Consider the following 24,988-nt stretch of genomic DNA (forward strand, 5'->3'; position numbering starts at 1 on the left):
ACGTATCACTGAATCACTTTTCTGTACAACTGAAAATAACAGCATTGTAAATCAACTATACTTCAATTTTTAAAAAATAAAAAAAAAAGTAATGCAAAGCACATAGATAATTTTAAATTTTTAGTTTGCTAATAGTCACATTAAAAAGATGTGAAATTATATATATTTAATTTATATTATATATATGTCCATGCACCATGCAGGATCTTAATTCCCCAACCTAGGATTGAACGCATGCCCCCTGGGATGGAAGTACTGAGTCTTAACCACTATATATTTTCATGATATACTTTACTTAATCCCATAAATCCAAAATATTATTTCAATAAGCAAACAAAATCAGAAATAATGAGAGATTTTACTATTCTTTTTTTTTTTTTTTAATTTTTTTATTAGTTGGAGGCTAATTACTTCACAACATTTCAGTGGGTTTTGTCATACATTGATATGAATCAGCCATAGATTTACACTTGTTCCCCATCCCGATCCCCCCTCCCATCTCCCTCTCCACCCGATTCCTCTGGGTCTTCCCAGTGCACCAGGCCGGAGCACTTGTCTCATGCATCCCACCTGGGCTGGTGATCTGTTTCACCATAGATAGTATACATGCTGTTCTTTTGAAACATCCCACCCTCACCTTCTCCCACAGAGTTCAAAAGTCTGTTCTGTATTTCTGTGTCTCTTTTTCTGTTTTGCATATAGGGTTATCGTTACCATCTTTCTAAATTCCATATATATGTGTTAGTATGCTGTAATGTTCTTTATCTTTCTGGCTTACTTCACTCTGTATAAGGGGCTCCAGTTTCATCCATCTCATTAGGACTAGTTCAAATGAATTCTTTTTGACGGCTGAGTAAAATTCCATGGTGTACATGTACCACAGCTTCCTTATCCATTCATCTGCTGATGGGCATCTAGGTTGCTTCCATGTCCTGGCTATTATAAACAGTGCTGCGATGAACATTGGGGTGCATGTGTCTCTTTCAGATCTGGTTTCCTCAGTGTGTATGCCCAGAAGTGGTATTGCTGGGTCATATGGCAGTTCTATTTCCAGTTTTTTAAGGAATCTCCACACTGTTTTCCATAGCGGCTGTACTAGTTTGCATTCCCACCAACAGTGTAAGAGGGTTCCCTTTTCTCCACAGCCTCTCCAGCATTTATTGCTTGTAGACTTTTGGATAGCAGCCATCCTGACTGGCGTGTAATGGTACCTCATTGTGGTTTTGATTTGCATTTCTCTAATAATGAGTGATGTTGAGCACCTTTTCATGTGTTTGTTAGCCATCTGTATGTCTTCTTTGGAGAAATGTCTGTTTAGTTCTCTGGCCCATTTTTTGATTGGGTCATTTATTTTTCTGGAATTGAGCTGCAGGAGTTGCTTGTATATTTTTGAGATTAATCCTTTGTCTGTTTCTTCATTTGCTATTATTTTCTCCCAATCTGACGGCTGTCTTTTCACCTTACTTATAGTTTCTTTTGTAGTGCAAAAGCTTTTAAGTTTCATTAGATCCCATTTGTTTAGAAATCAAAGAGGACACAAACAGATGGAGAAACATACCGTGTTCATGGATTGGAAGAATCAATATTGTCAAAATGGCTATTCTACCCAAAGCAATCTATAGATTCAATGCAATCCCTATCAAGCTACCAACAGTATTTTTCACAGAACTAGACCAAAGAATTTCACAATTTGTATGGAAATACAAAAAACCTCGAATAGCCAAAGTAATCTTGAAAAAGAAGAATGGAACTGGAGGAATCAACCTGCCTGACTTCAGACTCTACTACAAAGCCACAGTCATCAAGACAGTGTGGTATTGGCACAAAGACAGAAATATAGACCAATGGAACAGAATAGAAAGCCCAGAGATAAATCCACGAACCTATGGACACCTTATCTTTGACAAAGGAGGCAAGGATATACAATGGAAAAAAGACAACCTCTTTAACAAGTGGTGCTGGGAAAACTGGTCAACCACTTGCAAAAGAATGAAACTAGAACACTTTCTAACACCATACACAAAAATAAACTCAAAATGGATTAAAGATCTAAATGTAAGACCAGAAACTATAAAACTCCTAGAGGAGAACATAGGCAAAACACTCTCCGACATAAATCACAGCAAGATCCTCTATGACCCACCTCCCAGAATATTGGAAATAAAAGCAAAACTAAACAAATGGGGTCTAATGAAACTTACTATTCTTTTTATATTGAGTCTTCAAACTATGGTGTGTCTTTTACACCAACAACACATCTCAAGTCAGACTAGCCACAGTTCATGTCCTTAATAATCGCCTGTGGCTAGTGGCTCTGTACTGGACGGACACTGCCGACCTGCACTAGGAGGCACGGAAGGCAGACATGTTCAGTCTAGTTCACTGTTTCTCTGTGCCAAACATTCAGTGGCACATAGAGAGTATTTGATATATCACGAATGAATGAACAAATGCTTAGTGATGGGGGGTTTACTGGAGGCCATAGTTTCAGGGATGGGTTCAAAGCTTCCATCTTGGATTCATCTTGGTCCAGACAACTTGGTCGGAGGTATCCAAGAGACCTCACAATGGAGATGTCAAGAAAGGAAGTGGATGGGACTCGGTGGTGAAAGAACGAGAAAGAGAGAGAGGCAGGAAGGAAGAAAGAAAGACGAGATGAGAATCTGGGACTGAGAGAAACCTGAGTGAAGATGTAATTTTGGTATTTGATGGTTTCTAAATCCAAGGGAATCATTTCTGGATTACCCGAGGGAAGAGTGCAGAGCAAAGAGAAAGCCTAGGACCCTATCCGCAGAGACACCAACATTTAAATGTTGAGAATGTTGAGCAAGAGAAGAAAATCAGGAATGTGTGGTCGTGTCAAGAAATCAAAAAATGAAGAGTTTCAAGAAGAAAGGAGTAGCCAACCCTGCTGAAAGTTCTGGTTAAAAAAAAAAAAAAAACAGAAAATAAAAAACGAAGAATACAAGAGCATTGAGACCTTAACAATTATCCCAACACACATTTCACAATCATGATCTCTTTTTAGCCCTCCTTGTGATGCTTTTCGTTAGAGAATGATTGAGGTTTTTTTTTTTTCCTTTAATACAAAATTTGAACATTTTAAAGAAATATGGCCTCCAAGAGGTCAAGAAACCCAGCTAGTTTATGCAAGAACTAGTTCAAGAACCCGAGACCCTAGGGACTTCCCTGGCGGTCCAGTGGTTAAGACTCCACGCTTCCACCGCAGGGCACATGCGTTAATCCCTGGTTGGGGAACTAAGACCCCCACATTACAGCCGGGCAGCCAAAATAAATAATAAAAAAGAACTCAAGACCAGGATTGTTTATTTAAAGAACATACGTTAGAGCACTGGAAATAACTGGAGGTTTATGGAGGGAGCATGCCTGTATGTGGCTTCACTAGCTGGTTTAAGAGTAGATGTACACATGGCAATATCTTTCAAGAGTGGAACAAGACCAAGATGACATGACTGGGATTTCTTGCAAGTTTCCTAAATGTCTTCTCCCCTTCACTGATAACACCTAGAATTCTTAACACGTTTTTCCGCATAGAACTCCATTTCTCAACCTATCTTAGGCAATGAAATAACTCTACTAATCCTGCAGGACATTAATATTAATTAATAACTTTATTCAAGAGAAAGGTCAGTTACAAACATTTTTCAAGCATGTTCTTACTGGTAAAATATGCTTTCTCTGCTGTCTTTCGAAACACAAAGAATGAAATGATCTCATCTAAACTCTATGGCTAAGCAGTTGTGTGACCTTGAATAATAAGACTTTACCTTTCCTGTACCTAGGTGTCCTTATCTACAAAACACAGGGGATAAATCAGATGATCTCTACTTCTTCAAATAGTTTATGATTTAATGTTATAGTTAATTAGGTTTCCTTCTGTCCACATATTTAACTTTAAATTTGATCAGTGAGAGAAGAGAATCCTAAAGGAAGTCAAGAAACCTAGGAATGAATTCAGGTTCACCATCAGGTAGACCTGTAATAACTGTTCCCATAGGTTAAATAAGGTGGTAACTCTCAGGCTTACCTCAGTTAGGGTTGTTATGATGACTGAACCCGATAAATCAAGTGAATGTTTTATAATCTCTACCGTTTCAGAGAAACTACAAGTGCAATTATCTGTAAAGCAGGTGTTTGAAACAGGGGGATAGTTTATCCCTCCCAACAAATAACAGGCTGAGTTCCTGTGATTTATCCTTTGGGCGTGTGACTTGTTACTCTTGTTAAGTAGATTTTGGTATTGGAACTTGCTCAAAAGGAGAATGGAGACAAAAGTCCTGTTATCTCCAGAGAGTGCCTATCTTTGAATGCGTACAAATAAAGGGAGAAAGGAAAGAAGAAGGGAGGGAAGAAAGAGAAGAAAGAAAAAAAGAGAGGAGGTGGTCCAGTGGCTAAGACCCTGCTCTCAATGCAACCGGCCCAGATCGTGCATGCCACAACTAAGACCCAGTGCAGCCAAATAAATAAATATTTTAAAAAGAGAGTGGGAAGGAGGGAATTCATAGGCAGAGGAGGAGGAAAGGCCATGGCAAGGCAAACTTAGAAAAATAAAAGGCGAGTTAGAAGAAGTAACAAGAGTGGGAAGGGGAAGCGGGCAGCAGGGCAGGAAGGGAGTTAGCCCGGGGCAAGAGCGGGGGCGGGTGGGGGTGGCGACTGAGTGGCGAGTCCAGGCTCTTGCCAGGCGGGCACCCGGCGGAGGAGGGGAGGAGGAGGGTGGGGCTTGGCGAAGGGCAAAGGCGGGGCAAGGCTTAAAAGGGAGATGACCCTACTGTCTGACACCGACCGCGACCTCCAACGCCCGGGGCCAGGGGACCCAACGCGGGGAAACAGGGAAGGGCCGCCGCGGGGGCAGCCCTCGGGCTCCGGACGCGGGCGCAGGGGCAGGAGAGGGGAGACCCCTGGGGGCGCCCGGCACCCCGCCACCATGTGCGAACTGTACAGCAAGCAAGAGACGCTGGCGCTGAGGAGAAGGCACATCGGGTAAGGTCTCCCCCGCCCAGACGGAGGCGCAGAGAGTGGGAACCACCAGGTCACCAGCGCAGGCAGCCGGCTAGCTGGGGTCCCGCGGGGAGCGGGACTGGCCCTGGCCCGCCGCACCTGCGTGCACGCGCCGCCGCGCGCCCTGAGCGCCCCGCAGCGCCCGCGCCCGAGGGGGCTCCCCGCGCTCCGCAGCCCGCGGAGAGGGTGAGGGCTGCGGGCCGGCTGGGGGCATCGACCGTGAGGGTGGATAGCCACTGAAGAACACCGTTCCAGGGATGGGCTCTGGAATGGAGAAGGGTAGTTCTCTACCACTCCCACCTACTCGAAAGTTTTCCCTAACTGTGAACTCTGAAATATTTTTGACGATGGCTATGAAAACTAATTCTGACAACTTTTGTTGAAAGCCAACTCTTCCTTCTTGCACGCTTGGTTAAGAAGTAAAAGCTTAATCTAGCCAGTGGAGGCGGGGGGGGGGGGGGGGGGGGAGCGTAGACACTTTTTAAAGGGTAAGATGCCCTTACTCACCTTGGTCTCCCCAGATGTGCCCTCACTACAACGTAAAGATGCAGGGTTCTCTCGGGTCTGCTTTCCTTTTGCTCACATTAATAGTATAAACAACTTGGTGAGTGAGCGTACAGGACCCATACTTAAGTCAGACCTGGGCTCTGGTCCTAGTAGAGTGTCAAGTTACCTTGTGATCTCTGTCACATTAAATTCCTCTTCTATGAAAATCTGAGTGGCAAGGTGGGAAGTACATTAACAAAGAGGCAAGGTCAAGTCCACAGTTTTCAGCCCACATTCATAAAGAAGAATTTTTCTGGATTTTAACTTGTAGTTAATAAACTAACAACTGAATTTGAACCAAGAAGAAATTCTCATCATTAGTTTCATTTTAGCTGATGACACTTAATTTTAGGCATTTTTAACATTTTATTACTTTTTCACAATAATTATAGTACTTTCTAAACTATTGTGTATCAATATAATATGTAACTACTTTCCCTCTAAACTACCTCCAATGCACATGGGAACATGTTTTCTGTGCATGCAAAGCCACCAAAATAAAACTATATTTTGGGAGCTTTTCTGGTGGTGCAGTGATTAGGACTCCTTGCTTCAAATGCAGGGAGCTTGGGTTCAATCCCTGGTTGGGGAACTAGGATCCCACATTTCCTCATGGCGTGTCAAAAATAAAATAGTAAATGTAAATAATAATGTAAATAAGTGTAAATAATAATAATATATTTTGTTTAGTTTCTAAACATCCAAGGATCCAAGATCAGAAATGTTTGTAATGTTTTCATGTTGCTAAAACTTGTACTCCAGACAGCCATCCAAGTAACCATAAATAGGGACGACATTTTATTAGACTCAAAAGAGTGGGTTTAAGGGTTAGAATAATAATTGGATTGTATTGTTTAAGAATGGAAAATCCATTTGCTGTAGGACAGGAACCAGTTAAAGACATGAAAATGATATGTAAAATTTCCTGCACACTATTTAACACTAAGTTATTTGTAGTAGCTTTTAGTGCTATTCATTTCTTTACAAGTAGGTTTGAGGGAGAGATTACATGACAGGCAAGCTCTATTTTGGGCAATGGCATAAGACAGTCTTCTTTTTTTTCTTCCAATTTTATTGGTATGTAATTGACATACAGCACTGTATTAAGTTTGAGTTTTGCAGCATAACTATTTGACTTACATCATGAAATGACTATCACAGTTAAGTTTGGTGAACATCCATCATTCCATTAATACAAAATTTAAGAAATAGAAAATCCCCTAGGATTTGCTTTCTTAACAACTTTCGTATAAAACATACAGCAGTGTTATAATTAATCATGTTAAAAGGTAAGATGCCCTTATCATGTTGTACATATAAATTATATCGATAGTACTTATTTACCTTATAACTGGGAGTTGGCACCTTTTGACTATATTCATCTGATTTCCCTGCCTCCCAGTTCTTCCCAAGAAGTGTAATCTCTTTTTTCTATGAGTTTATTTTTGAAGTATAATTCACCTACAACACTATGTTAATTCCTACTATGCAACATAATGATTCAGTATTTCCAAGCATTTCAAAATGGTCACCGTGGTAAATCTAGTTACAGTCAAGACAAAAATCTACTTTCAAATTCTGCTTTTCTCTCTTAGTGGCTTGAACCAAGCTTCTTAATTTTTCTGTGCCTGTTTTCTCACCTATAAAAGTGAGAATGACAATAACTCCTATTATATTATTGTTGGAAGGATTAAATGAGATAATATTTGTAATAGCTGTCAGTTTTCAATATATAGGAAGGCTCAAAAAAATTGATTTTTTTTCCTAGTTGAACAAAATTTCCCAAAGGAAAATTAGTTATTGGTTTGTGTAATTAGAGCTGTCAGAGTTGATCCATGTACCTGTAAGTAGCATTGTCAGATCGCGGCAAATTTAATATAACAAGCATAAGAAATGTGAGCAGTGTCACAGATGGGGGATTAAGGTCAAAGTTTCCAGGCTAATATGAAATGAAGAAAAACAGTATGTCACCTCGGTTGTGTTTTCCCTTTCTTTTATGTAATTGTAATTTTCCACTCATCGTGACCTTGATTGAGAAGGGCAAATGCTGAGCAGTCCTACCAGACCAAAGTGTTTCCTTTCCTTATTTCTAGGCCTTCATGCAAAGTTTTCTTTGCTGCGGATCCCATCAAAATAGTGCGAGCCCAGCGGCAGTACATGTTTGACGAGAAAGGCGACCAGTACTTGGATTGCATCAACAACGTTGCCCATGGTAATGAGCTGTCTTTGTTGTGCTTGAAGGATACGTTTATGGATTAAGGCAGCCTTGGCACCGTTAATATTTGTCCCAGGATTTGCAGTGGCTGCAGTTCCTCGGCTGAACAGGGCCCTTAGTCCTAGGCTGGGAAAAGCTAGAACAAAATGTGGGAGAGGAACAGGATCAACTTTTCTTCTTTTTTTTGATTCAGAATCTGCCTCACTTCCCAGGCATTTCAAATTGTAACTCATTTTGAGGACTTTTGTCTTCTAAATTTTAGTGGGACACTGCCACCCAGAAGTGGTCAAAGCTGCCCAGAAACAGATGGAACTACTAAATACAAATTCTCGATTCCTCCACGACAACATTGTTGAATATGCCAAGCGCCTCTCAGCAACCCTGCCGGACAGACTGTCTGTTTGCTATTTTACAAATTCAGGGTAGGTTTCAAGGTTTTTCCAGCTATCCGCATTTCCATGAATCTCTTTGTTTCCTCTCTCACACATCTTTTCTTTTTTTATTGCTGGTGGAGTACGAATATGTAAACAGGCTTCCTGAGACTCTTACTAATAACCTTGCATGGGGGACCTGACCTCCTGGTTCTTTCAATTGGGCCCACCAGCTCCTTGTAGATAAGATACCTGACATTGTGTTCCAAGGCTCTTGATGCAGCCTGTAACCACAGTCTCATGATGAACATGTGCATGTCACTCGAGACTTTTCACTACCATGCTAGTTTGGGGAAAGATGGGGAAGCTGCACCAGTAGGGATCCCTGAACATTTCCCCAGCACAAACACAAAGGAGGAAGGGATAAATTCAAGTGATAAGATATGTTACAACTTTTAAATTCCATAAATTCAAATGGTTATGTCCCATTCTGTTGAAAATTATGCAGACATTAAAAAGTTTGGGGGGGAACTCCCTGGCAGCCCGGTGGTTAGGACTTCAAGCTTCCACTTCAAAGAGCCTGGGTTTGATTCCTGGTCAGGGAACTAAGATCCCACAAGCTGGGAAGTGCAGCAAAAAAAAAAAAAAAAAGTATGTTTTTGAAAGTAAGTACATGTTTAAAGACAGGTGAAAAGCTTGCCTACTGGGAGGAAAGCTGTCTATACAGCACAAACTCTTATTTTAAAATGATAGATATGTACATATATACTATAAGAAAGTCTGTGATTCCTTTTCTTCTTTTTGGCCATGCCTGAGGCTTGTAGAATCTTAGTTCCCCACCAGGGATTGAACCCAGCCCCCTGCAATAGAAACTCAGAGCCCTAACCATTGGACAGCCAGGGGAGTTCCACACTTCTTTTTTCAATGAGGTATTTTAAAACCCAATTTATAACCAGAAATTTGTTCTTTTTTTTTCTTTGTAAAGAATTAAGACATTTTAGGATCTAATTTGTTGTCTTAAAGCATTCCTGCCTTCAGCAAATTAAATGGCACAGTATTTGACTTTCCCTTCCAAAGAATCCTATGCTGTCAAAGAAGGATCAGTCTTAAAGAGCAGTGTCACCAAAGACTGGATGTGACAGAGCCTGGAATAGTATTAATACAAAGAATAATCTTGAAGTTAAACAGGCTTCAATCAACACTGGCTCTACCTCTTCTTAGCTGTGAGAACTTATTCTTGTTACTTAACCTCTCTGAGGCTTCACCCATAAAAAGATGACAATACTTGCCTTGAAGAGTAGTTATGAGAATCAATATAAGTAAAACAGTATAATACTTGGCACATTATAAACATTCCACAAATGATTACTTTTCCATCTGTATCTGAGTAGTATGTCTAGACTCTCTACACCAGATAAAAGGATTATGATCTTCATTTTTTAAAGTCTCGTTTATCTATTGATCTACTTATTTTTGGCTGTGCTGGGTCTTCGTTGCCGCTTGGACTTTTCTCTAGTTGAAGCGAGCAGGGGCTACTCTCTAGTTGTGGTATGCGGGCTTCTCACTGTAGTGGCTTCTCCTGTTGCATAGCATGAGCTCTCGGTACACAGACTTCAGTAGTTTCAGCAAGTCGGCTCAGCAGTAGTGGCCCATGGGCTTAGCTGCTCTTTAGCATGTGGGATCTTCCCAGGCCAGGGGTTGAACCCCTGTCTCCTTCATTGGCAGGAGGATTCTTTACCATTGAGCCACCAGGGAAGCCCTGATCTTCATTTTACAGATAAGAAACTAATCAAGTATTTGGCCAGCACAACACAGTTCAGTGGCCCGCCAGTTAGTGGGACCTTAGACTCCGATTCCTCCCACTGAGATCACATTTAATACAGGTTTCTTGGGCTCCTCAAAGTTAGTCACCTATGATGTGGCTGAACTGGGCCAGAGTTTGAAACAAGCAGAACATCCTTGATTTGTACTGAGTTTCCTTGTGCATCTCATTCTTTTCTGAAGACATCTGGGGAACTTGGAGGATGACGTGAGATGGCTGGTTGGGCAAGACTGAGGGGAAAGAGAGGACCTCAACTTATTTATTTATACAGTTCTCTGTAGTTGAAATCCTCAACTTTGAAAATAGCATTTCAAAAGATTTTAAAAGAGCTTAAAACACATTGTTTTAAAACACATTGTCACATTGTTCCTTTCTCTCTGCTGTCTTAATAGATCAGAAGCCAATGACTTAGCCTTACGCCTGGCTCGGCAGTTCAGAGGCCACCAAGATGTGATCACTCTTGACCAGTAAGTCTTTTTTTTTTCCATTTATTTATATTAGTTGGAAGCTAATTACTTTACAGTATTGTAGTGGTTTTGGCCATACATTGATATGAATCAGCCATGGATTTACATGTGTTCCCCATCCTAAAAGCCCTCCCGCCTCCCTCCCCATCCCATCCCTCTGAGTCATCCTAGTGCACCAGCCCTGAGCACTTGTCTCATGCATCAAACCAGGACTGGCGATCTGTTTCACAATTGATAATATACATGTTTCCAGTAAGTCTTAAACACGAAACTTCTCAGCAGCAAAGTCCTTCAGAGACAAAAACACATTGATCCTATCTACACTGATACCAGAAGTATGTACAGAGGAGGCTGGATGGATGCCACAGGATTTTTTTTTATTATGTTTAAGATTTCAAGGCCAACTCAGGCCTAGAGAACACTTAATTCTTTCCAAGCACCTGGAGGCTCTTTTGGGTCCTGTGGTCATGGTCTCATGGGCTTTGTATGAATTAGAATTTACTTTCACACATTAACTATTTATTGAGCCACTGCAATGTGATTATCCTCTGTAATTAATTTAAAAGACTGTAATTTAGAGCAAATTTTAATGACTATAAGCAGCCAAGTTAAAAAAAAAAAAAAAGGTTTTTTTGGCCACATTGTACAACATGCAGGATCTTAGTTCCCCCACCAGAAATCAAACCCAGACTCCCTGCATTGGGAGCAGAAGTCTTACCCACTGGACCGCCAGAGAAATCCTAAATTCATTACAATTTGAACAAGAAATTTGACAACTTCTAGCTTAACTGAGATTTTTTTAAATTGTTTCTGCCTCCCCACCCCACTAATCTCACACACAGAGGGTTGAACTGAACATGCACCTCATTTCTTGCCCATCTATAGGCTTGTCTTGTTTTATGTGTTGGTTGATGTATTCATTCTCTATTGTTACTGTAGCAAATTATCACAAACATGGTGGTTTAAGCAACATGAATTTATTCTCTTATAGTTCTGGAGGCTGGATGTCCAAACTGGGCCTCACTGGGCTAGAAGTTAGGTGGCAATAGGGCTGCAATCCTAGAGACTCTGGGGGAAAATGTGTTGCTTTGCCTCCAACTTCTAGAGGCTGCCTGCCTTCCTTGGCTTTGGGTCCCTTCGTTCACCCTCAGAGCCAGCCATGCCGTCACTCCAGCCTCTGCTTCCGTCATATCCCTGTCTCTGGCCACCATCCCCCTGCCGCCTTCTTTCACTTATAAACACTCTTGTAATGACATTGGACCCTCCAGGATTATCACTCCATTTCAGGATGCTTAATCACATTTGCAAGGTTCCCTTTGCCATGTAGCATATTCTCAGGTTCTGAGGATTAGAACGTGGACATCTTTGGGGACGGCAGGCTTCATGCCTATCACAGAATGGACACTGGGACTGCCCTCTATGCCCAGCTACCACAGGCAACACGGCAGTAAGCACCCTCAGACATGTGCCTGTGTGGACCTTTCTGAGGATCGCTTAGGAATAAGCACCCAGAAGCAGGATTGCTGGGCCATAGGGGTGCTGTAAACATTATTGATTTGACTGCATGCAGCCAGGTCGGTCTCCAGAGTGGTTGAAACTCTCTACCCAGTGCATGAAATGTTCCATTTCCCCATATCCTGGGCAAAACCTTAGAGTACTGTGCCTTTTTTTCCTTTAATAGTTGCTGGTCTAATAAGTGTAAAATAATATCAATGTTGTTTTATTTGCAATTTTCTAATTTTGAGATTGAGTATCTCTTCATATACTTATTATACATTTGTGACTGCTTTCTGAGAATTAGCTTCACTGGTGGCTCAGATGGTAAAGAATATGCCTGCAATGAGGGAGGCCCAGGTTCTATCCCTGGATTGGGAAGATCCCTTGGAGAAAGAAATGGCAACCCACTCCAGAATTCTTGCCTGGAGAATCCCCTGGACAGAGGAGCCTGGTGGGCTACAGTCCATGGGGTTGCAAAGAGTCAGACACAACTAAGCGACTGACCCACTTTTTTTCTGAGAATTATCTACTTATATTCTTTACCCAGTTTTTCTGTTGAGATTCCCATCCTTGTTTTTGTGCTTGCATGCATAGACTGGATGAGAAGATCTCAGCCTAGACTGTGTTTTAGAAATACCTGAGGAAATGTTCTTTTTATTTTTTTTTTCCTTTAGCCATGGACTTTATTGTTTGAATATTAACAACTATTATTCTATACTCACATTTTAATTTCTTACAAAAGTCTACATTCCACATTGCTAGGTCTCTTCATTCTCCATTTTATGCCACGTTTTCATGAAAAGGTATTTCCCTGAATCATAATCTGCCTGATTGTGGGTTTGTTGTTACGGTTGTTGTGGTGTAGTCACTAAGTTGTAACCACATGGATCATAGACCCCCAGGCCCTTTAGTCCATGGGGTTCTCTAGGCAAGAATACTGCAGTGGGGAAATGTTCTTTTTAGAGTGCCAATGGCCAGGCCCCATCCCAGACCAGTTAAAGAGAGTCTCTAGAGGCAGAGTCCAGGAAACCAAGTTTCCCGAGTGATTCTTATATGCAAACAGACCATTTTGGAAGTTAGCCTCTTTTATTTGAGACATTACAAATATTTTTTTCCAATCTATCACCTGCCTTTTAACTTTGTCCGTGGCATCCATCTACCCAAAAAATTTTGGTTGAATCAAATAGTTTGCATTTTCATCCCGTGGTTTGGTTTTCTAAGTTTTGTTAAAATCTTTACCCCTATACATACCCATCACCATCCCTCAGATCACAAAGATGCTCTTCATTTTGTTCTACTGTGTCTGTAACTGCTCCTCAGTTAACTCCATCTAGTGGCCACTGTGTTACCATTTACAAATGGCTGAGCTTGCTTCTGTCCCACTCATTTTAACTTTGTTCTTATTCCAATACCATACTAATTTCATTGCTATTGCTTTGTAGGATGGTTTTTTTTTTTTTTTTTTTTTTTTTTTGTAGGATGTTTTAATCTATGGTAGAGGAAGTGCTCCTTCTTTGCTTTGTCTATTCATAGGCCTTTTATAATTTCCGGAGAGAGACAGAGCCTGTTATGTGCTGGTACAGAAAGAGATATCAGCATTTGATCTACTGTGTGTGTGCATGTGCTCAGACGCTTAGTCATGGGGCTTCTCCAGACAACAATACTGGAGTGGGTTGCCATTTCCTCCTCCAAGGGATCTTCCCAACCCAGGGATCAAACTCCTGTCTCTTAACAGGCAGATTCTTTACCACTAGCACCTGGGAAGCCCTTACAATTTCCAGTCTCCTGATTATATATATCTGGGAAGAAAAAAACATTAAGGGGAATATCATAGCCACCTGTATTTTAAGTGAAAGAAAAGAATTTCATAACCTTAGGAAGAACTAAGGTTGATCACCTCTCAACCTTCGTTCTTTTTGAAAAAACCTCCTATTCCTTACCAACTTGCATTTGTTCAAAATGTGCTATTGAACATCCTTTAGAAACCATCCTAAACAGAAATACAGCCCATTTTATAATATAAATTTGTTTTTAAAATTTACTAGAATGTAACTATAAAATACATTTAAAGAATACATACATCTGATATTTCTCATGAAACTTTAGAAAATAATATTTTACACTTAATCTAATTTAGCAGAGCTAATACAGTCCAAAGAAATTAAGTTTTTTCTGGCTAAAAACTGCCTACAAGGATACATACTTGGCTTTGTATGTGTTTTATTGCCTGAATCAGGAGAGCTGGACAAATTAATGGCTGGTCCTACCATGAAAAATTGGATTCCATATAGTTAAATCTGGCACCAGTGTTGAGATTCCCCCTGGATGATACGCAATACTATTTTTCATATCCTGGAAGAGCATCCTTTTTTGAATGATGTTGGTTACCATTTCTTTTCGTTTCAGCGCTTACCACGGTCACCTATCATCTTTAATTGAGATCAGTCCATATAAATTTCAAAAGGGCAAAGATGTCAAGAAAGAATTTGTGCATGTGGTAAGTATCTTGGAATTCAAGAATCAGAATGTTACTACTGGAAGAGTGCCCAGTGATAATCCAGACCAATCTTTGCATTGAAATGAAACCATGAGAAAGGAAACTAAGATATAGAGCTGCTATATGACTTGCTAAAAGTCAAAGAGCTAGTTAATGACAAGATGTGGGTTAAAATCCATTGATGAGTACCATCCAAATCAGTATATAGTGGTAGTGACAGCTGTTATTCACAGCTTTTACTTTATTTTTCTTGCCCCTGGATCTTCAATTACTTTTTCTATCACTGAAGCTGATTTAAAACTCAAAGTTGCATCAGGTGTGTATGACTGTCTTAAAATTACTCTATGCTAAATTATTATGTAAATTTATTAAGTCAAATAAATGTTAAATGAAAGAAAATAAAGAAACCAAGTTGTTGAAGCAGTAAAACTCATTTGGCTTAATTAAGGATCAGTGGACGTTTTTAAGAGAGTCATGAATACATTCTTTCAAAATTTTAAGATCTGAAATTACTGCTAAAACACTCTGGCTTTCTGAATGATTACAATTTGCTGTATAGTTGGTAAGTGCTGGTTTATTTCCTTCTTCTTTTTTAAAAATATTTCTTGCCCTCACCAGACAGCACATGGGATCTTAGTTCCCCTCCCAGAGATCGAACCCACACCTCCTGCTTTGGAAGCTCAGAGTCTTAAACACTGGACCACCAGGGAGGTCCCTATTTTTGACATAGAATAGTTAATACAGTTTGCATTCATTGAGATTTTCAAATAACATAGTCACATTTGTTGTTTGAATTCGCCCCTTATGTGATCAGGGATGCAATTTTGTCTTCCAAGAAGCCTAGAAGTAAATCCAAGCTCCTGTTCACAATGCAAAGATTTCGAGTGTCACAGAATTCAGAACTGTTAAGGGAAAAGAGCAGAAGCAGCTAGAGTCACATAAATCCATAGGTCACCTTTCTATTATGCTCTTGTGGGGAAATACCCTTTCTTAAAAGCTCATTTGTCCAGGAGAAAAATCATGAGAAACTGTTATCTCTTGATGTTTTCAGGCACCAGCTCCAGATACTTATAGAGGAAAATACAGAGAAGACCATGAAGACCCAGCCAGTGCTTATGCAGATGAAGTGAAGAAAATTATTGACGAAGCTCATAACAGTGGAAGGAAGGTTTGTATTTACAGCTTTGGAAACACGTTAACATCTTTCATAAAATAGATTGAAATCATCATGATACACTAGAGAGGTGGGAAAGGATTAGACAGCAAATCCTTTCTGTTCTTCTCTGGTTACATTTTCACTTAGTTCATATATCAAAAAATGCATTATTATAGTCATGCCTCTAAGACTATTTTTATTTATCCTGGAAATGTAATTACTGTACCTGTTTCAGAACTGGTGGTCTAGTTCTAACCTTCCCAGTGGGATGCAGACTCTGGTGCAAAGGGTTAGGAGGAGAGAATTAAGAAAGGTGATAGCCCATGGACAGAACATTCCAAATGAGAGTAACATGAGGGGCTGACAGAAGGTGAACCGAGGGGAAGAGGCAGGGTAGCCCCAGGGCTTCAGGATCAATGCAGGCTCCTGAACCTTGGGAGCCTTGGCTTTCCCTAGAATTGGTTCAGCTTTCCTGAAGGCGCTGAGCCTGGGTAAGACCAGGCAGGAAAAGGCTCTTCCAATCTGTTTCTGCACCTTTTTTAAAAAAATATTCATTGAATTTATTATAATATTTCTTCTGTTTCATGTTTTGGTGTTTTATTTTGTTTTGTTTGGCTGAAAAGCGTGTGAAATCTTAGCTCCCTCCGTGGGGATTGAACCCTCACTCCCTGTATTGGGAGTCCCAACCCCTGGACTGCCAGGGACATCCCTGGTTCTGCACTTCTAAAACAAACCAGAATCCTACTGAGTAGGAAGAGCTTTCATTTTCTCAGTCTTCACCCTACTGTCTTTCACCTTCAGCTTAATGTTAAATTTTCAGCCGCTGTAGGGGTTACTTACATGGAGTTTTAATGTGATTTGACATATGTTTTGCCTTTAAATTGATTTATGGCATCAATATGGCAATTTTAAAAACTTCTTAATTGAGAGAAAAATGAAGCCTTTGTGTTTTCCAGTTCAAGTGTTTTTATCCTAATGACTTGGTTCCCTTGTTTGTTTTTAATTGAAGTATAGTTGATGGCTTAACTTCTTATCTCATACTATTTCCATGCTTTCTCTTAATTTAGTGATTTTTTTCTTCTCCTTTCTTAGCCTCTAGAACATTTCCTCTGCAGTTTTATTGTGAATTGCCTATGTTGGTTAAGTTGTAAGCCTGGTTCAGGGCAAGAACCAGAAAGAGAGCACAGTCACTAAGGTCTGTGACCACAAGTCACCTTCTCACCTCCCTGGTGCAAATTCCAGACTCGGGCAGTCCTAATTCAACAAGTTGAGTAAATAGGCATTACAGTGATATGTTTGGAACCTGGGTAATTTTGTAGAGGCTCATATCAAAGACTGATCAAGATATCAGTCTTACTCAGTTGATCCTAATGCAAATCCTGCATTTAAATTAATTATGGAGAGATGGAAAGCACCTTTTCCACCATTTCTAGTGGTAGTTTCATAAGAAACCTAAAATTTCAGAAACTAATGCTTCAGATCACTTGCTTTTCCAGCATGAACATCTTTTCTTTTTAATCAAATAGCCAATTTGTCTCTTGCCAGGGGTCCATTCTCAACCATGTTTAAATCGGCTGCTCTACAAGAAGTCCTCTTTTTTTTAGGGGGTTTGGGAGGAGGACCGAATGGACTTTGACCCCATCTTCTCTTGTATAGATTGCTGCCTTTATTGCTGAATCCATGCAGAGTTGTGGCGGACAAATAATTCCTCCAGCAGGCTACTTCCAGAAAGTGGCAGAGTATGTACTTGGGCATCTTTGGTCAGACTGAAGGAACCATGAGAGTTCCGCAGGGTCATCTGGTTGTTGGCGAAGTATGGAAGTACTTCCCATCGTTGTTTAGTAGCTGAGTCATGTCAGACTTTTTTGGCGACCAACTGTAGCCCACCAAGCTCCTCTGTCCATGGGATTTCCCCGACGAGAATCCTGGAGTGGGTTGTCATTTCCTTCTCTAGGGGATCTTCCCAACCCAGGGATGGAACTCAAGTCTCCTCCACTGGCAGGCAGATTCCTTACTGCTGAGCCACCAGGGACGAGCTGGTAAATAGCTACTTGGGAGCGCCTGCCGCCCAGGACTCCTGGGACTCCTCACCTTCCAAGATCCCAGCTAATAAAGGGTTTGCTCACAGTCTAGCCGGGGGTCCTTGAGGGCTCTGCCCCACTTTACCCACCTGGCATCCTCTCTGATTGATTGGTGTCCGAGCTTTACTGATAAGATTAACTCTGCTAACATTACTTTTTGTTCACTTTTTTCTCTTGCCACTTAAAATACTGCAGTAGAGCTTACTTTAAGCAGCACAAACCCAAACAACATAGACTATATCTTATCTGGAAATGACGTGATTATATTTCAAAGTCAATGACGTCACATAGATGTCATTGGGGATTTGAGCACTGAAATGTTTTTAACAAAGATTGCAGACTTCAGGTTAACGCCATTCTTTTGAAGTCCTCAATAATCCGTATCTTGAAGGGAGGATAGGGGGGCTGTCAGTGACCTGAAGGCATCATGCTGCCCTGTTGCTTTTCAGATATGTCCGTGGAGCAGGAGGTGTGTTTATAGCTGATGAAGTTCAAGTAGGCTTTGGCCGAGTTGGGAAACATTTCTGGAGTTTCCAAACGTTTGGTGAAGACTTCGTTCCAGACATAGTCACAATGGGAAAACCAATGGGCAATGGGCACCCAATGGCATGCGTGGTAACAACCGAAGAAATTGCAGAAGCCTTCAGTGCCTCTGGGATGGAGTATTTCAACACGGTAAATTTTGACCTCCCACTTTAATGCTAAGAGGGAAAAATACTGTGTGTTCTTATATTTCTTTCCAATGTAATAAAGAATAAATCTCACCGTTGCCAGCTAATGACCCCAGAACCGAAGCCAGACTTTGATCTAACCATATTTCATTCTGTTTGGCACAGTCCTCCTTTTATTTTTTCTTGTATCTTTCCCTTTCCTAAAATGTTCCTATTGATTGTTCCAGTGATAGATGTCTGCCCTGGGAAACTCTAGAAGTTATGATATTTCATTAACAGATGATATGATCTTTTTTTGTTTTGTATCACATTTAAATTCCCAAAGCACGTCTGAAGTGTATAGATGATTCAATACTATAAATATTATATGGCTGTCATAGGAGATACTAACTAAATTTCTATCTTTGGGAAATTTTATTTCCTTGATTTTGCCCCCAAAAGTTGTAAGATTCTCAAGTTTGGAAAGACTGTTATAGTTTGTGCAATATGTGTAATAGGACTTGTTGCAGCTAAAAGTCAGAATCAAAATCTAGGAACACAAATTACTTGGAGAAAATGTCATTTTTTGGCTTTTTTTTCACACAGATATTCAAGTGCTGCAATCCACATCCCTCTAACTAAACCACACTCTGAAATCCTTAATTCCCAACACAATATCTGTGTTTGGTTTGGATGAATTTATAGATTCCCCAGTAGTCCTTCATACCAGTTACGTAGCATATATATAATTTAGAATTATATTCTCAATCCCAAATGAATAGAATCATGCTATATTCTAAACTTAAAAAGCTAATATCACAAGGGAAAATTTTATTGAAATTATATCTTTACTTAAATATGAGCCAGATTTCTCATAGATGAAGCAACAGCATGAATTCAACTAGTCTGTTTTCTCATTTATTTTTTTTCTGCAGTATGGAGGAAATCCAGTATCTTCTGCTGTTGGTTTGGCCGTTCTGGATGTAATAAAAAATGAAGACCTTCAAGGAAATGCCACAAGAGTAGGGAATTATCTTACTGAGTTACTGAATAAGCAGAAGACTAAACATACTTTGATAGGAGATATCAGGTATATTTATCAAGGAATTGTAGTTATCCATATGTCCAAATGAATATTGGTGATATTTTATCTTATAAATTTAAAATAAATTACACAAAATCAAATCTAGAAAACACTGAAAAAACTTTTTAAATTCAGAACCAGATTTATCACTATTAACTTTTGGGTATATATCTTTCCTGACTTACACTTAAAAAAAAAATTAAGCCAGGATAATTTCAACAGCTAGAAGATGAAAAGAAGAAACTTAAAGTAATTCTGTATGATCTATTAAAAATAATTTACATGACATCTAAGACAATCACTATTTTTCATATATGTATTTATCATCATTGATGTCATATGAAACTAAATAGTATAAGGTTGTTTTTAAACCTTTTTTTTTTTTTTGCAATTATTTGATGGAAAAATAAAACTGGATTACAAAAACTAACTTCAGAAACTAAGGAGTCCTGTGGACCCTGGATTGGTATCATGGATTAATTAGAACTAGTTACAACTACCTCTAAAGGGACTCACATTCAGCCTCAAATCAAACTGAAGTTTGACAACTGTGTTAATTTTTTGTGACAATGTGGTGCTTGACAGAGTGTATGTCAAGTTTCCTTTCTATGTCTCCCTCAGGGGTGTTGGCCTCTTTATTGGGATTGACTTAGTGAAGGACCATCAGCAAAGGACCCCCGCCACAGCAGAAGCTCAGCACGTCATCTACAAGTAAACCACCCCTCACCTGTTTGGTATCTCAGCTTAAAAGATGTCCACCCACTTGAATGTTTTTACTTCCTCTCTTCTCCCTAAATAAGGAAAGTTTAAGACTCGTGCAGTTACAAATGTGACTTCTTACATGCATATACTAAATTGCTGTCTGTTCACATCATTCTGAAATCACCTTAGTTATTGCTTGTATGCACTCACATGTATTTCCTGCACTAATCAGGATGAAAGAAAAGCGAGTGCTTCTCAGTGCCGACGGACCTCATAGAAACGTGCTTAAGATAAAACCACCTATGTGCTTCACTGAGGAAGACGCCGAGTTTATGGTGGAACAGCTTGATGGTATTCTAACAGGTCTGTCCACAGATCTTTAAATAAGATGCCCCCCACACCTGCCTCCTGGTCATACATGATAGTGCATCTTGCTGTCCATGGTAGAAGTGAAGGAGGGTGGAAATGACTGTGTAAATTTACATTATCATTTATTTTCGCTTTTAAAAAATAATTGCATGTCTTCATTGTACCACAAACCACAGATGCTGCAGCATAAGAGTCTTTGAGCTTTATACCCTGAAAATGCTTGAAATGTTGTTAATAAAACTTACAGGCTATAGGTGAACAGTTATTTGCTACACCCTGACTCATTTGACTTTGTGCTTCACTTATTGCAATTCCATTTTTGAGGATTTGTTCATCATTCGGAATTATAGCCTGTCATAGGAATTAATCTTTTGTTGGCCTCTATTAAATAATGAGGTTGGGCTTCCCAGGTGGTGCTAGTGGTTAAAAATCCACCTGCCAATGTGGGAGACCCAAGAGATGCGGGTTCGATCCCTGGGTTGGGAGGATGCCCTGAATTAGGAAATGGCAATTACTCCAGTATTCTTGCCTGGAGAATCCCCATGGACAGAGGAGCCTGGTGGGCTACCATCCATGGGTCGCAAAGAGTTGGACAGGATTGAGTGAGCATACACATTAAATAATTAGGTTAATTTATTTTTCATAAATTGAGATTAGCTAAGTAAGGGAGCAGTGTAAAGCCATACTGAAAAACATAAAGCACTGTCAAATGTTGGAGCTTTTAGTTATATTTTTAAGATTTTACTTCTCTGCTCCCTCTCAGCCTCTTGGGGTTGGGATAAGGCTGATAAGCCAGGACAGTGCAGTATACAAAATAAATCATTAATACTGGAAAGTTGAGAGTCAGCCCCAAGTTATTTGTAATACAGTCACTGTCTTTGAACTAAGAGACGCCCAAACCTGGCCAGCAGTCCTCACATACCTGTTTCCTCTGGTCCCTTGAAGGCCAGGTGGAACAGAGTACAGTTGGGACAAATGTCGCTATTGCTTAAAATTCAGCTCAGAGCCTCAACATTTTTAGCTGTGGGGCTGGACAATCCTTTTAGCAACGTGAATGAGCCAGAGCTAATGCAGGCCGAGTGCCACGCGTAATGGTGAAATGCTGCAAAAAAAGTTGAAGAGGAGCTGTTTTAAAACACATGGACCTCTCTATTTTTCTCTAGTAAGAGTATCCCTATAGTTACCAAAATGGGCTTTTTGTTTTTCTTAAGGATTTTTTTTAATGTTTTATGTTTATGTTTTCTTTATGTTTTATGTTTTTTTTTCCATCTTATCTACTGTATCTTCCTTGATGAAGATTTAGAAGAAGCCATTGGAGCTGAAACTGAGAGTGTGATCTCTAAGAATACTCCTTGCAGAACCAAGGTAAGAGTCACTTGCTTAATATTTAAGGGAAAAGTTTAAAATTGGGGAAATTTAAGAAAAAGGAATGCGAATGTTTTAAAATCGTACAATGACCTTTAGAATAAACCCACCTTTGCTAGAGTTGGCTTACTGCTGCAATTCTGAGTGCGCAGTTAAATTCCAAGGCAAGTGTCATTCCACTTGATATCTATAAAAGCAAAGAACCATTTTTACAGGGTCATTCCCATGCTGAAAATAATAATAGCCCTCAGGCTTGCAAAGAGGGCCTTCAAAATATATATAGAGAGGATAGCAAATGTCCTGAGCTCCTTCCTGTTTTTCTGAGTGAGGTTTGACACTGCTTTGAAGTCCCACATCCCACTTCTTAATCAACAAAAGCTTTGGCAGTGTGACTTCAAAATGCCAGAGTTCCATCCTCCGGTGAATTAAAGTGGAAACTTCTAATGGCAGCAGGGCCTGGGAACCATCTGGTGCTGAGTGGCCTAGTTTCTGCATTTGATGTGCTGCCAGCAGAGGGCTTCCCCATCCTCTCCCCAAGCTCCCCAGGCTGCAAGAAAGGGCTCCCCGGGTCGGGAAACAGAAAGGCAAGAACTTGAGAGGCTCTGTTGCATAATTTGTTATTTGTTTATGACTTTGACGCATAAAGGAACTCTCGGTACACACCCAGTGTAGTCAGAAAAGTCCTTTCCCTGAGTGAAAACCACGACGCCCTTTGAATGAGAGCAAATGACTGGCTAACAGGGTGCTTCTTTCTCTTGCTGCAACACAAACCAATGCTAGGCATCAGTCCCTCTCTGCTGTGTGAGAGTCGCATAGAGAGTCTGGGGCAGAATCACGGCTGTCTGGGCCAAGCAAGTATTGGAAAGTGCTCAGACCCTCAGTCATGTCCAACTCTTTGCGACCCCATAGACTGTAGTCTGCCAGGCTCCTCTCTCCATCGAGTTCTTCTGGTAAGAACACTGTAGTGGATTGCCATGCCCTCCTCCAGGGGATCTTACCAACCCAGAAATTGAACCAGTGTCTCTTTCGTCTCCTTCATCGGCAAGCAGATTCTTTACCACTAGCGCCACCTGGGAAGCATATAAGCATTGAAAAGGAGCTTATTGAAAAGGGACTCAAAAAAAGAGTTCCCCCACCAGAAATGCCTCTGTGGAGATAGCAAAGTTAGCACACCTTTCTGAATTTGGCTTGGACGCCCAGATTTTAGGTTGCCATCACATTTCCGGTGTCTATGGAAGGTAGTCATGAGGGTTGGGGAGGAACAGCTCCCTAACACAGCATTCCTGTGTTGGGCTGTGTTGGGCTGTGTTTTCGTGTTCCACATGCCGCGTTCCTGTGGACTTAGCCCTGCGGAGGCTGGAGGCTGGGTGCGTTAGCAGTGGGCTGCCCTCGAGTTTGTGCGCTTGTCTTACAGATGCCCAAGGAAGCACGGTCAGAATTGCTCAGAGACAGCAGCCTGGACCCCAGAGAAAATCCCAGCCGAAAGAGAAATGGATTGTGCACAGATTCACTGCTCAGCAAGAGGTTCAGGACGTGAGAGATGAGCATTTTACAAGATAACTGTCCGGAGTTATAGAGAATGAATGCAGGTGTCCTTTCTGTTAAAGCTCTGTTGTACCCTCTGAAAGAAGTGTTCGCATTTACTCAGAGGTATAAATAAAGTCGATGAGTCATAAGATTAATCCAAATGATAATCAAACTGTGTCAAGACTATTAGTTCAGCATTTAGCCTATTAATTCCTTACTTGAGATTTCTGCAAGTACTTTGTTTATTCTACTCAGTTTAAGCTTCAAATGAAATATTTATGAAGTTGACAGTTTTACTTCTCATATTTTAATCTTTGACATGACAGAGGAAAGTACAATAGGTTCCTGAACTTTGGAGACTTAGTGCCTTAAAATATTGAATTCTTTAGTGATTTAATTTATAAATATTTATGGCTATAATAAAAGATGACATGAAAAAGAAATGTTGACTAGAGAAGTATGTAGTGTTCTTTCTAGGAGAATCGTAGCATTGGTGGTAAAAGTAAAGCCATTTGGGGAAAAATCACATAGCAACTGTGAAGAAGGGAATGAATAATCTGGACTCCTGTTGGGGAATGAGGTTAATTGTGATCCTCTGGGGATGAGGGCACAGGTGCAGAGGCCAGACAAGAAGTAGACCCAGAAACACTCCTAAGCATGGAGCTGGAGCAGTATCCAAAGCACCACATTCACCTCGGCTCTGGCTAATCAGACTGTCATCTTGGCAAGTCACTTACCTACTGGATGAGAAATTAACTTTTCAAGCAATCCTCTTCTCCTTCTCATCCGTCTTATCACCTATGCACACACCCTGACACACAGAGATAACTTCAAGAATCTCTTCCTTAAATGTGCAGGTGCCATGAGACTTGGAGGCTTGTGTGAGTACTGGCCTGGAAGAAATTTGACTTTTAGCCTTGACTTCTCATTATTTCTCAATTGCCCTCCTGGCAGTTACTAAGCTTTGTGTGTTGGGTTTTCTGGGGGGAAGCGTTGTTCGTTTTGGGGCTGTGCCTCATGGCTTGCGGGATCTTAATTGCCCAACCAGGAATTAAACTTGGGCCCTGGTAGTGTGGTAGTGAAAACACAGTGTGCTAACCACTGGACCACCAGAGAATTCCCTGTGTATTGGTTTTTGTTGTATAAAGACGAGTTAAATAATTTTGCTATGGCCGTTTCATGATAGCTGAGAAAGATGTTGGGGGGAAATTAAATGCAAAAAGCTTCCTTTATGAGTTCACCATAATAAAATGCTGTGAAAATGCAAGGTCTTGTTGTTAAAATAGTTTTGTCTCCTAAATGGATAGTTGACTATGGGTCTGAGCTGGATTGCCCTGAGATTGATCCCCAGGTGGAGAGGAGAGAGCATGAAGATCTCTGTGGTTTGCTTCTGTGAAACCGAGGTTAATTCCAAGACAGTCAGACCTTTTACAGCACAGGTCAGCACTCCTGGGGGCACTCCTTGTGTGAGAAAGCGCTTGTCTCCCTGAAATGAGCCGTTCCCGTCTCCGCCACCCTGGCCACCCTGCCCACGTGCCGCTGTGCCTATTGGGGGGGGGTGGCTAAAGTCACAGTGGCTGCTGCCAGCCGGCCAAGCCGTCCTGTCTCCTTGGTGGCTCA

At 40.7% G+C, this 24,988-nt stretch overlaps 1 protein-coding gene across 1 annotated transcript; it reads left to right on the forward strand.

The window, feature by feature from the left end:
• Nucleotides 1–4,774: 4,774 nt before the first annotated feature.
• Nucleotides 4,775–24,635, forward strand: ETNPPL (ethanolamine-phosphate phospho-lyase). The gene is made up of 13 exons (XM_043871426.1): nucleotides 4,775–5,001; nucleotides 7,659–7,777; nucleotides 8,043–8,202; nucleotides 10,366–10,440; nucleotides 14,344–14,434; nucleotides 15,486–15,602; nucleotides 17,247–17,329; nucleotides 18,121–18,346; nucleotides 19,257–19,411; nucleotides 20,027–20,116; nucleotides 20,340–20,470; nucleotides 21,774–21,841; nucleotides 23,256–24,635. Exons 1-13 carry the CDS (start codon nucleotides 4,781–4,783, stop codon nucleotides 23,376–23,378), a joined length of 1,659 nt encoding a protein of 552 aa, XP_043727361.1. The 5' UTR covers nucleotides 4,775–4,780; the 3' UTR covers nucleotides 23,379–24,635.
• The last annotated feature ends 353 nt before the right edge of the window (nucleotides 24,636–24,988 follow it).

The sequence above is a fragment of the Cervus elaphus genome, chromosome 17 (assembly GCF_910594005.1).
Source record: "Cervus elaphus chromosome 17, mCerEla1.1, whole genome shotgun sequence".
NCBI classification, from domain to species: Eukaryota; Metazoa; Chordata; class Mammalia; order Artiodactyla; family Cervidae; genus Cervus; species Cervus elaphus.